The 13,054-nt window shown below is 37.0% G+C and overlaps 1 protein-coding gene across 1 annotated transcript in view; it reads right to left on the reverse strand.

Annotated features, from left to right (window-relative positions):
* The window catches only part of SUCLG2 (succinate-CoA ligase GDP-forming subunit beta), a 259,766-nt gene that overhangs the window by 94,411 nt on the left and 152,301 nt on the right, over positions 1-13,054 (reverse strand). The window contains exons 8-9 of the mRNA XM_063114078.1: positions 4,036-4,197; positions 1,692-1,834 (exon numbers count right to left, since the gene is read on the reverse strand). Coding sequence (XP_062970148.1) covers positions 1,692-1,834; positions 4,036-4,197 — 305 coding nt within the window. The remainder of the gene's footprint in view (positions 1-1,691; positions 1,835-4,035; positions 4,198-13,054) is intronic.

The following is a 13,054-nucleotide window of genomic DNA, read 5'->3' on the forward strand; positions in this document are numbered from 1 at the left end:
TTTGTTCTTTCCTCCCTACATTGTAGTTTTACCAAATTGAAATTTGAGATCAGCTACTAAGATATTTCAAAGAAAACACAATGATTATCCTGGTAGATTTAACCCCTTTACGGCTCTCTATTATTGTTAGCACTGAATTTTAGTAGACACTTAAAAATTCAGTATTTTATTACAGCCATCCATCCCTGGGTACTTTATGGTTCAAGCAGCTTAAAGATTTGTGTGTTACGTCCCTGGTATTTACAGATTTCAATTGGTTTGAGAATCTCTGGGAGAAAAATGATTCTTCCCTTAAAAGGAGCATAAAGAAGGAATAAGTGAATTAATAAATGATTAGTAAGCCACTGATGTTTCTATATAACCAATGAACACAAGGTGCCTATGTAAACAGAAGAATCTTTTCTTTTTGCAAATACTTTCTTCATGGTTGGTTGACTTTGAATTTCAATAACTTTGCTATTCCTAAACAGCACTGGAGAATTAAAGATAAGTAGCTGACAATGCCTTACCATTAATTTTGTGAATTAAAAGAGTGAAAACATAAGGTCACCAATTATCTAAGTCATAAGGAAAACAGACAAGTATACTACTAATATAGGACAAAATTTTATTCATATAAAACAAAATAGACTATTGCCAGTATATTAATCGGAAGCTTTTTATATTAAATTCAAACCACCTATATATTTTTTAAAATCTGGTATTGTTTTCATTCATGATTTTCTTAGTTACAGTTCAGATTTCGTACATCTTCAGATATTTTAGTAACAAACAAAATTTATCAGATACCCTAATAATATCAAGATAATGATACTCAAATAAAGTTTAATATCAAATGGTTGTACTATATACCTACGTCACAGGCCTGTTAAGAGAATTAAATGAGAACCATGCACATGATATACTAAAGACTAAAAATTTTTAGTCTTTCCATGTGATAAGAATCCATATAAAACCTTGTTATCATAGACAACTGAGTAACTACAGTTGAAACAAAGCATGTTGGTATTTAATTTGGTTAGTAAACTAACTGATTAAATATTTCTTGAATGCCTACAATGCACCTATGACAGGTATGGTAGCTACATTATAGTTAGTTATATTCTAGTTAAAAGAAGAAACGACACACATGAAGCAACAACAGACACTATGAAACCGTGTACTTGTTTGCTACTCAGTGCGTAAGTTACAAACTGTAATGGTAAGAGATGAAAATTAAAAAGCATTCAGAAGGTGTTGGGGCCATTATTTATCAGTGATATGTTATCCTATAATCCTATAATTTTCCAATATTATGATACCTTCAGTGCCTTTATGGAAGGAATCTGAGGCTGAATCCTCTCTATGTCATTTAAGCATAAGACTAATCACTGCAGTGTAAATTACACAAATAATGTTTCATGCCAACGAATGTTTCACTGTTTGGCACACTGTATCTTTTTATTACCTTCCACCTCACTGTGACTTTGCAAGCACAGCTTCTGAAATAATATCCAGGGGACCGCTTATAAGCCTTTCACCCAAGATGAAAGTTAAATAATCATGCATTCCAGTGGAATATAGGGCAGGATTTGCATCTGGGGCTGTGAAGTACATGTGTTGGCTTACTCATTCTCATGAGCAGGAACAAGGTAGCTCTCGATGGTGAGAAATCAGAATATTATGCATCTGCCTACAAGGAGCGAGGTTACCTTAGGATCAGCTGTGAGCAATTTGAATGCTTGATATACTTGAGCTTCCTTTACACCGCCTCCAAGATCCAAAAAGTTGGCTGGCTTCCCACCATTAAGGAAAATGATGTCACAAGTAGCCATGGCGAGCCCAGCACCATTCACTGTGAAATGCAAATGGTACACAGGACAGGATAAATTTAGCAACATGAAAGGGTCCTCAAACATTTTCCCTCCCTCGTGTTGCCAAAACAGAACTCTTCTCATTACCAGGCCAATTTCTGCCTTGTTTGGAATTCCGTTTAACCAGCTGCGTTCATGAATTTTTAGGATAAAAAAATCAGAAAATGTGTATATAAAGGACAAACAAAAAAGACCTGGGAATGAGAAGGATTTATTGTGAAATTAAATCAATCTGGGAAACAGAAAAAGGAGAAGAGTTGAAGTAACAATTTAGGCTAGTAGTAAAGGAGGGACTTTTAGGTTCTGGAAAGTATAAGTTTAAAAGAACTGGGAAAGACAAAAAGGCTAAGGGAAGTTGTCAGGACCCATGAATATTCTTTTTAATGTCCTTTAAGAGACTCAAGTAAAGAATGGAATTCTTTCAATTTTTGCTTGCTGAGAATATGCTGTTTTGAATGTGGCATCCCTCTGGGATTGAACCATAAGGGTCCCCACTTCAACAGGTTTCCATACATTTTTACACTTAGCGTAAAGCGTAAACATGCATGTTTATATAATGTTATCTGGATAAATGTGGAAAACAAATGAACAAATGATGGCACCATGAACAATATTCCTATCCTCTTCTTCCTCTTTCAAATTAATATAAGAAGTGTTCACTAGCAACCTGATCATTAAAAGTTGAATCGAAATGTGCCAACATCTTATGAGCCTTCCTTAAGAAACCAAGTAAAGAGTTTCAACACTGAAATTCTTCTTCTCCAGAGCTAAGTTTTACTGATCAATTGTACTTCTATAGCTCCTTATGCTTAATTATATGACATTACCTTCCTCAGGTTAGAAAGCATTTTTTAAAAACTGTGGAACACAGCAGAAACTCTCAAGGTAAAGTACCCTTCACTTTTTCTGACTCCTGAATTCCCCAGACGAGCCTAAGAACTGCACCTAATTTAATTAAGTATGGGACAACTAAAATAAAAATGTTTTATATAGGATCTTAAAACAATTTGAAATGTGTTAATCGTAGCTTTTGAGGCTGCTACTTAACCAAATCATGCACATTCCCTATAGAGACTTCCAAGAATCTGTATATAAATTTGTTCTAAACACACCATTATGTCTTTACCCTTTCTAAATGCCTTTCAAATACTGATAGTGTATTAGCTTATCAGGATCAGAACAATGTGAGTGATCTGGTACATTACAATTATTGCTCCAATACCAAACAAGAACTTTTGGTATCACTTGTAATTGGATGTCATTTTCTATTGTATTGAACAGCAAAATACTAAATGAGGTCTCTTCAGTTCCGAATATAATGATACTGTGGTTTAATGAGCTACAAATCTTTTTTATTTTAATTCCATTAATATTAAGACCTTGGTTTCCAGTGCAATGAATTGGTTCTACCAGAAACACAATCTTGTGCAATTAAGTATGAAGCATATAAATCTCAGCATTATAAGCTGTGGATAATAACAGAAATTGTATTGCCTCTACAGACCTATTCTTATCTCATCTAAATAAACCATTTTCACAAATACAAATGAGTATGATGAAATCAATTGTTTTATTAATAAACAACTAATATAAAGATTAATTTTATTTAATTATCACAGAATCTGAAACTTTAGTAAGACAATTAAAGTATATATCCTCTTCTATTTCCTTTGAGAAAGCAGTTTTGTTTTAAACCCGAATTTCAGACTTGTTTCTAGCATATTAACACAACTTGAGTAGCAAAGGTTCAGATTTTTATTAAGCAACGTTTAACTGAGATGCTTTAAATCAGTGGTTCTCAACTGGGATGATTTTACCCACCACAGACATTTGGAAATGTCTGGAGGCTTTTTTTGTTTTTGGTCTTCACAGCTGGGAGCTGTCAATAGCATCTAGAGGCCAGGGATGCTGCTAAACATCTTATAATGTATAGGACAGCCCCCTACAGTAAAGAATCACTCACTCAAAATCTCAGTAGTGCCAGAGTTGAGAAACTCTGCTTTAAGACAGTGACCACCGATCAAAATGAACTTTGAGAAGAAACTTTAGATTGTTTCCTAAAACCTTATGGCTACAAAAAGTACATTTACGTGCTACTGGTAAATAACATTTCAGAAATCAGGGAGGTTCCTAAATTCCACAGAGATCCACAAAGCATTCTTTTGATACAACAGCTTCTTACCAAAGCACGCAATGTTCCCATCCAGTCCGATGTATTTTAGGTCATATCTGGCAGCTTCATTCTCAATGGGCTCATTCTCTGATTTGTCATCCATTGCAAATATGTCCTTTTGTCGGAACTCTGCATTGTCATCAAAGTTTATCTTGGCGTCAAAACAGACAACTAAACACAGAAAAAAGAAACATACCTGAGTATCTTTGGAGGATCTATAAATTAAGTTCTCCAGGCTGGTAGGCACAGGAGATAGAAATTATCATTTTGTTCTCATGCTACAGACAGGAGAAGCTGTTATGGCTTTCTTGACCTTTAAACTTTAGGGCTACAAAGACAAGTATGACATAGTGCCTGTTCTCAAGGGACTTACGTTCTAGTAAAGAACATAGTAATTTATATCTGTTAGTCTTTGTTCAATAAAATAACAAAAATGTCATCACCTGTTAAAAGCTAAAGATTGGCACAGCTATATACAGTTTTGATTCACAATATTTATTATATTTCTTATTTTTAGTATTTAACTGTATCCCTTTCCCTTTGATACAAAGAGAGACTAGACAATACTAATACTTCTGTCTTCCCACGTCCTTCACCTGAGATTGCAAAGTGAAATTTTTATTTAATCAGTATCCTCTCTAATATTTCTGAAAGACTTAGTGGAAAGAATGCTGGGCTAGTATCAATAGTTTTTATTTGATCCTTAACTAACTGCAACCTTTTCTTAATTTTTAAAATTTTGTAAAAATAAAAATTGTATATATTTAAGGTGTACAACATGGTGTTTTAATATACATATACATAGTGAAATGATTACTACAGTGAAGCAAATTAACATATCCATCTCCACAGTTTGTTTTTTTTGTTTTTGGGGGTTTTTTTTTGGTGAGAGTACTTGAAATCTACTCTTTCAGCAATTTCTAGTATACATTACTAACTCTGTAACCTTGATTAAAAATAACCTAGTTCTTCTCTGGGCCTTGGTTTTTAAAAACTGGGAATAATGATCCCTAGTCTACTGATATACATACTTGCTTTGGGGTCTGCTAAAGCTAGAGCCATATCCTTAATTTGTGCAGGGCCATCTTACAACTCTTTTGATTCAAGTTATAGAACACTAAGAGATCAAGATTGGTCAGTTACAATGTCAGGATGCCAAGCATTATCAGTAGTACTGTCTCTATTGTGCTGGTAGAAATCTCCATATCTTATTGGCCAAGAGCCCTAAACAGCAAAACTTATCCCATGACAGGGATGGACCACAGAGCACTTTCCTTGACTTACAGGAGATCTTCTACAGCTACAATCAGAGAAAGGCTGCAGTTGCGAGAGTGTCATGCTTGATATCTGGGTTCTGATCCCTCTTACTATCTCCCTGAGAGTAGAAATTAGTCCTCTGTCATGCCATGCCATCATAACATTCTTTTACTTAACTTGGGATATTCGTAAGTGGGAATCATTGACCAGGAATTTACAGATACTACCCATTCTTCTCTGGCATTGCTGATAGGCACCTAACTCTTTAAAGGGAAACAATCACCTTGGCATGTCTCACTAAAAAGCAATGGCCATAGTCTGCTAATTACACTTGCTTCCTATGGAAAGAAAACATTGCATTATGGCATCCTGGCGTTACAGACCTTAGGTAGAAGGTTTTTTCCAAGGGTCTCTCTACCACGAATTCATGCACTTTAATATAAATCTGCATAGAACTGGCATATTAACAACTAAGAATAGTCTAAGAATAGTTGACATAAATATAAATCCAGACCACAAATTACTTAAAGTATCACTGACTGACGAGAGAGTCTTAGATGCAATTTAATGTCTGCTTGAGTCCTTAGTCTTGCCACAAAGCCCAACCACTCTGCCCACACACTGTGAATACACAGAGTGAAGGAGTAATTACTTTCCAGAATATTGAAATCTTAATGATGAAATCCTACAGCTACCAAAGGAATTGGCCAATGTTCTGTGCTTGCTACAATGGCATTTTCTTAGCAGTTAATGATCAGTATAATAATCAATAAAAAAGCAACTTCACTCTTGGCTTTCCACTGGGTTTATAAATACATTCTAATTAATTTATTAGCAATTTTAGCTCCTCCATTACTCACTGGCAGAATACTTGTAACTGACACCTTCGAAATGAATGGGCAAAGGCTATCAATTGATTCCTAAGTGAAGAGTTCCAAATAAAAGAATTCTTGGTCGAGATCAATAAACCAGTAAATCAGAATAGTTCCAAGCTGATCTTTGCCCTCTTACAAAGACTACAGTTACAAGCTGCTTGAGAGAAAGCATAATTAATGGATATGTATGCAAAGTTCAGAAGGCTGTCCCAACTAAATGCCTGCAAAGCCAGATTTTTGAAAGATGCTTTCCTATCATATGATGTATATGCCAAGTACAGAACTGAGTTCACTGTTTGGGGACCACCTTGAGAAAACTTTACAGCTAACCCAGAGCCTGAAGCTGGTGACTGTGGGATAAAACGAGTGTGAATATACAATGGCCCCTTGCCAACCATTCCCTGTCTGTACAGAAAACTAAATGACATAATTAGGCCAGTCACATTTATGTCCACATGCTTGTGGAAGTTAAAAACACTACATAAATGTGAAGTAAGGAGACTTAGGAGTTAAGAAAGAGAATCCTAAATGAAATGAGCATCCTCAAGGCCCAGGTATTTGGGGGAGAGGGAGACTAAAGTGCCTTAAGGAGGTACAGGGACTCACTCAGACACATATTTGTTATATCTGTTTATTATTTTAAAGGTAGTCTTTGATAGTGTAGTTTATAATAAGAAATACATATTTTGGTCTCCATCCCCAATTCCTGGCACAGAGCTCCTAAAACGCTTGTGATTTCCTGAGCAATAGGGGTATTAGGAGAATCCTTTATTCTAATATTTGTTCTTCAACCTCAATTTCTGACACAGAGCTCCTAATCTTGGAATTTCCTGGGAGACAGGAGAGAATCTTTTATTGTAATGGGGCAACTCTGGGTGGGCTCCTGAACAGGAGCTGGTCACCAGAAAGACCAAGCCATGATCAGAAGCTTGGAACTTCCAGCCCCACCCCATCCTCCAGGGAGGGGACAGGAGCTGGAGTATGAGTTAATAAGGATCATGCCTACGTGATGAAGCCTCTGTAAAAATCCCTGAAGTACAGGGTTTGAAGAGCTTCCAGGTTGCTGAACACGTGGAGGTGCTGGGAGGGTGGGGCACTCAGAAAGGGCGTGAAAGCTCCTGGCCCCTTCCCATAGACACTGCCCTACATTCCTCTTCATCTGCCTATTCATTTGCATCCTTTAAAATATCTTTGTAATAAATCAGCAGTAGTAAGTGAAGTGTTTCCCTGAGTTGTGTGAGCCATTCTAGCAACTAATGGAACCCAAAGAAGGGATCCTGGGAACCCCTAGTTTATAGCTGGTCAGTCAGAAGCAGAGATAAAACACTCTGGGGCTTACAAGTAGCATCAGAAGCAGGAGGGGCCTCTTGAGGGACTGAGCCTTAACTGTGGGATCTGATTCTAACTCCAGGAAGATAGTATCAGAATTGAACTGAATCATAGGACACTCAGCTGGTGTCACAGAACTGGTCAGAGTGGGAAAAATTTATACATCTGGTCACAGGAGAGTTCCATGTTGAGAGTACGGTAGGCAAAAAACAGAAAACAGTATTTTTTGTTTGTTTGTTTTTCCTATTACACATAGTTCCAAATACACCAAATGCTTTCCTGCCTTATGGCCTCAGTCTACAATGTTGCATGGCCTAAATGCTTTTACTTGAACTTGACCACTTAATGTACACTCTGGCATCAAAAACACCTGGGTATAAATTACAACTCTGGCATTCCCTAGCTAGCTAGCCCATGGCACATAACCTCTTTTAAGCACAGTGGCCTTGCCAATAACATGGGGATCAGAATAGATTCTACTGCATGGTGTTGGTGGAAGGAGACACTGTTTACAAGCACTCAGCCTCACAGACAGCAGGGACTCGCTGGTTATTACTGTTAACCACCACCACCCTCCTGCAGGGCATAGTGCAAATATTTTCATACTTAGAACTTCCCATTATTGCAGCCCAGGCTACTTTCGTCTCTTCCTAGCACTAAAAATTCCCTGTATTTTATCCTATTCCTTTAAAATCCTAGACTTATATTTCGAGTAAATCTAAACAAATGTCTACTAGAGTTTACATATACACAGGTTACCTGTGATTTTCAATAAAAAGTCATCTTCTCAATACATAAGAATTTTCCCAAAAGAAAGGATTTTAATGGTTGGCATGCTAGGCATCATAACTGACAGAGAAGGAGATTTTTGGCTAAAGAATGAAGGTGCAAGAGAGGCCTGTGGTGACCCTCAAATCATATCACACCTTTGCATAAGGCCAAGGAGGCTAAAGGTTGGCACGAAACAGCCCCGAATGAGGATCTAAGTTAAGGGTGACAACTGCAGCCCTCAGGCCAACCCATGGCCTGTTTTTGTAAATACAGTTTTACTGGAATGCAGCCGTCCCATTTGTTTACACACTGTTTACAGCTGCCTTCCCAAGACAACAGCAGAGGTGAGCAGCTGCAATAGAGACTATAAGGCCTGCAAGCCCCCAAGTATATACTACCTGGCTCTTTATAGAAAAAGCTTGCCAATTCCTGCTAAGTCTCAATTCTCACCACATTTGCATCTGATAGATACAACCACAGGTATCACACTTTTTATAATGAAGTAGAAATGTAGAATAAGTGCATTATACTAGCGTAAAAACAGAAAAGTATAACAAACAATATAAACAAAAATCTGCAGCTACATGAAAGGAGTAGATTAATCCCTGAATATTGACTGACTCATATGCTTATTTGCCCCTATAAGTAAGGCCCCTCCAAATACACTTCTAGAACTGATGTGTTAGAGATGAACTGATGTCTATGTCAACAGCAGTGCAATAAAATAAACTTGCTTGCTCAAGTTTACTTAGCATTCTCATTTAATAAAACAACAAACAACTATGGAAAATGTATTTTTGGAGGTGCTGAACTTGGTTCAGACATTTATGATGTTCAATGTCACATTAATGAAATCTCAATTCTACAGAAAATCCATCTTGAACAAAGGCTATTCTGTGTACAAAGTGGGGGAAAAAAGGTACCTATTAATATTTATAAGACAATTTTTACCATCAAAAGCACATTGTTACATGCTTGATAGATTATACAAATGAATTTTCCTTCTGCACAAATATCAAAGAAAGCTGTGGTACTTATATTCATAGGGTGTTTTTGTTGTTTTGTTTAGTGGTGTGAGATTCTGTGAGTTGCTAATTCAACAACCTCAACGGAGAAAACATGACTGGCAGTTGGAGGCCTCTGACCCTGAGTTTTAACACAAGAATGTGCTACAGAATTAAACAAAAGAAAAATACATTTCAGAGGGGAGATGTACACATAAAAGAAAAATAAAAACAGCAGGAAATCAGAGTGTCATAATTAGTTTGGAAAATAATCTGTCTTCAAGCAATGTACTACGTTTGATTTGTGATAAATAACCATAATGTGCTTTTGAAATGTGCTTTGCCAACATGGCTTTAAAATGCTGATACTTTCAAATTAGTCCCACTTTCCATTAAATATTGAAGTTCCAAGAGCTGTATACTTTTAGAACTTTAGTTGCTATAAAAAGAGAAAATAAATAGAGGGTGGGTGGGGGTGGGGGAGCTAGAGAAATGAAAATGTTCTTGAAAACAGAGTCTTGTGTATGAAGAGAGAAACAGAGAAACACCCACCAACAACACTGGCGTTTGCTGACATGAAGCACCGGGGTAGTTATTTAGGGAACCCAATCTGAAGAAAGAAACAAATTTGATGTGCCTGTTAACTTTGGATCACCCAGCCTTAATTCTCAAGGAATTTTTACCCAATAGTCACTGTTTCAAATTGTGTTTCATTCCTTTAGCTCGATGAATGGATTTGAGCTCCAACTAATAAAGATGGCTTAAAGCAGTAGGAATTCTTAATCTGTAGACTACAGACATGGTGGGTGAGATCATTCTGTTGTTGAGGACTGTTATAAATTATAGGATGTTTAACATCATTCCTGGCCTCTATGCACCAGATGCCAGTAGCATCACCCCGAAGTTGAGACAACCAAAAATGTCTCCAGACATTGCCAAATGTCTCCCGAGGAACAACATGCCTGTCCTCCTCACTGAGAACCGCTTGCTTTAAAGACACCAGAGAAAGGAGTCTGTGTGTGGGCAGAGCTAGCAGAAAGTGGGAAGAAATGAAATGTGACATAAAATCTCACAGTGGCTTGTGAAATGAATGAATGGATGGATAGACAGCAAGGCAGATACATAGATAAATAATGGCAAAACAATGCTTCTTACTTGGCCACAGGATTAATGAATTAATTTGGCATTGCAGCTGGACAAGGAAGGAAAATACAGCTAATTTCTCTTTGACTACTAAAATAACAGTTTACTTTTGTTTCAATAAAGGTCGGGTCATTCTGGTAGACATGTTTTCATTCAGTGTCCCTTTTTCCATTGGAAAACTGCCTCTCTCCCACACCATGTGATTCCTTCTCAATGACTGGCATAGGCACAGATATGTGACCCAAACAAAGTTAATCAGAATTGTCTGAAGGGATTTTGGTGGTTGGTGGAGGAGCGATGAGCACTGGTAAGCCACCTTTGCTGCCAGCTGCAGGGAGCCAGGCAGAAGAAAAAGCCAATTCAGAGGCAAGAACGGCTGGAAGACCAGAGAATTCATGATTCTCTTCAGGTCTTAAGCCAGTCTACACCTTACACTTCCCTGTTACATGAGTAAAATGAGCTCCCCACTGCCACCGGCTTTTTAACAAAAACTAAGCTGATGGAGGTTTCTGTCACTAGCAACCACTATAATCCTAGATAAAAAACACTAAACTACATTACAGTTGGTAGTGTCAAATTACATATTTTGAATCAGATTAGTTATCACATTGAAAAAATAATTTTTGGACTGCAGTTCTTTCTCCACAACAGAAATTCCCCAGGACCATACCAGCCAGCCGCCAAATTAAAAAGAGAGAGAGAGAGAGAGAGAGAGAGAGAGAGAAAAGAAAAATCCCCAAAGGAGCTTGCTGGTTGCTCATTGATTAGAATGTGCTGTTTTAACACCAAGGTCAAGGGTTCAAATCCCCACACTGGCCAGCTGCAAAAAAAAAAAAAAAGAAAGAAAAAAGAAAAAAAAGAAAGAAAGAAAGAAAGGAAAAAAAACAAAAGAAAAAAAGCCCGCGGGAGACTTATGTTAACAAGGCCAATGCTCTTCATTCAATCGAGCATCATCTGCTGGGAAAATACATGAACAATAACCTGGATTTTTTAAAAATGTTCCTTACTGAGCAATGGAAGACTGAAGAAATTCTCCTATAGAGAGGAGATGCGATGTGCAATGAATAGGTTGGTAAAGATGGCCAGTGTAATGCTGAGCCCCTTAAACTTCTAAATTAAAAGAATATTTATTAAATCAAAGTTTCAATGTGAAAGTTTTAATGTGAAATGTCCTGATGTTGCTGATCTACATAGAAATAATTTAAATATTCAGATTATAAATATTACGATTATTAATATTGCTAAGATATAAATGACTGCTTCTACAGCTCCTAAATAACAGATTGCTTTAGGGGATTGTGACAATAATGAAGATCAATTTGTACATTTGGTCATTAATCACCATTTCCTAATTGGGTTTAATCTAACTACTCCTCATTAGAGTTATAAACCAACACACTCATTTAACTGTGATTATAATTCAAGAGCTGAACTTTTATGGCACAATGAACAAATTAATAGCTAAAGATAATTTTGCTCTTAAAAATATTACATAAAACATGTTTCAATCAACTGTATATACAGAATGTTTTATAATGATTCCTTCAAAAAAACTCAAGAATTTTGCTTTCTCTTAATAATTAAAAGGCAAACTTCATGAGGTTTTATAAATACCCTCTAACAAAAGGTTCCCACACCCCTGATCCTTGCGGCCAGACTACAACTGGTAACTGACTACTTCCCAAAGGGTTGAATAAAAATAGTTTTATAGCGCTGGCCGGTTAGCTCAGTTTGTTAGAACACAGCCTTATAATAATAAGGTCATGGGTTCAGGACCCCATACAGGCTAGCCAACAAACCTCCCCTTGCCAGAAAAATAGTGTTATACCTTGATCTTTACCCCACTCCATAGCTGAATTTCCATATTTTTTGAATATGAGATAACCAGTCTGCTTGTGCATACTACAGTAGTTTGAAAAGCAATAAATGACCTTTAAGAACTTGTATACTGAACTTCCTGTCTTTCATTTCTTAGATTTAACTATCAGCTATTCAATGCATCATGAATTCTAACCGGTATTCCCAAACTGGTGACAACTTCTAGGTCACTCTGATGAAAGCAAATTAATAGTTTAAAAGGGAAAAAGTAGAAAAGAAGGCAGGTCGCAGTAAGTCAGTCTGTCAAAATTGGAGTCAATACACATAACTCAGAGAGACATGGGTTTGAATCCCAGCTCCCATAACCAGCTGTCCCTGGGAGAGTCACACTCATTCTTCAACTCACTATAAAATGGGGATCACAACTCCTAACTTTCCAGGGTTACGGTGAACAGTAACAAAGAATGTACATAAAAGTTGATCACAGTGCCTGGCCTAACAGTTTAAGGGACAGTTTCTTCCCCTTCCCTTCCTCTCTTTATGAAATACTGATGATTTTATAACCACAGCAATTTTTTAAAATATTTGTGAATAAAAGTAGTTTGTTCATAAGTGACCTAGCCCAGATTATGATCTGGTGGTCAGCTGTGTAGACCGCGAAATATACTGGCTTCTTACACACAAACTCTTTGCTTGTCCTAATCACGGGTATCATTTTTTACCACTTTATTTGACTTTAAAAACAACAACAACCTGAGGCTAAGTAACTTGCTCAGGTCTGTAGCCAGATGTGGCAGATCCAGAATTTATACCCAGGCCTCTCCGTGTTCC

The sequence above is a fragment of the Cynocephalus volans genome, chromosome 11 (genome assembly GCF_027409185.1).
Source record: "Cynocephalus volans isolate mCynVol1 chromosome 11, mCynVol1.pri, whole genome shotgun sequence".
NCBI classification, from domain to species: Eukaryota; Metazoa; Chordata; class Mammalia; order Dermoptera; family Cynocephalidae; genus Cynocephalus; species Cynocephalus volans.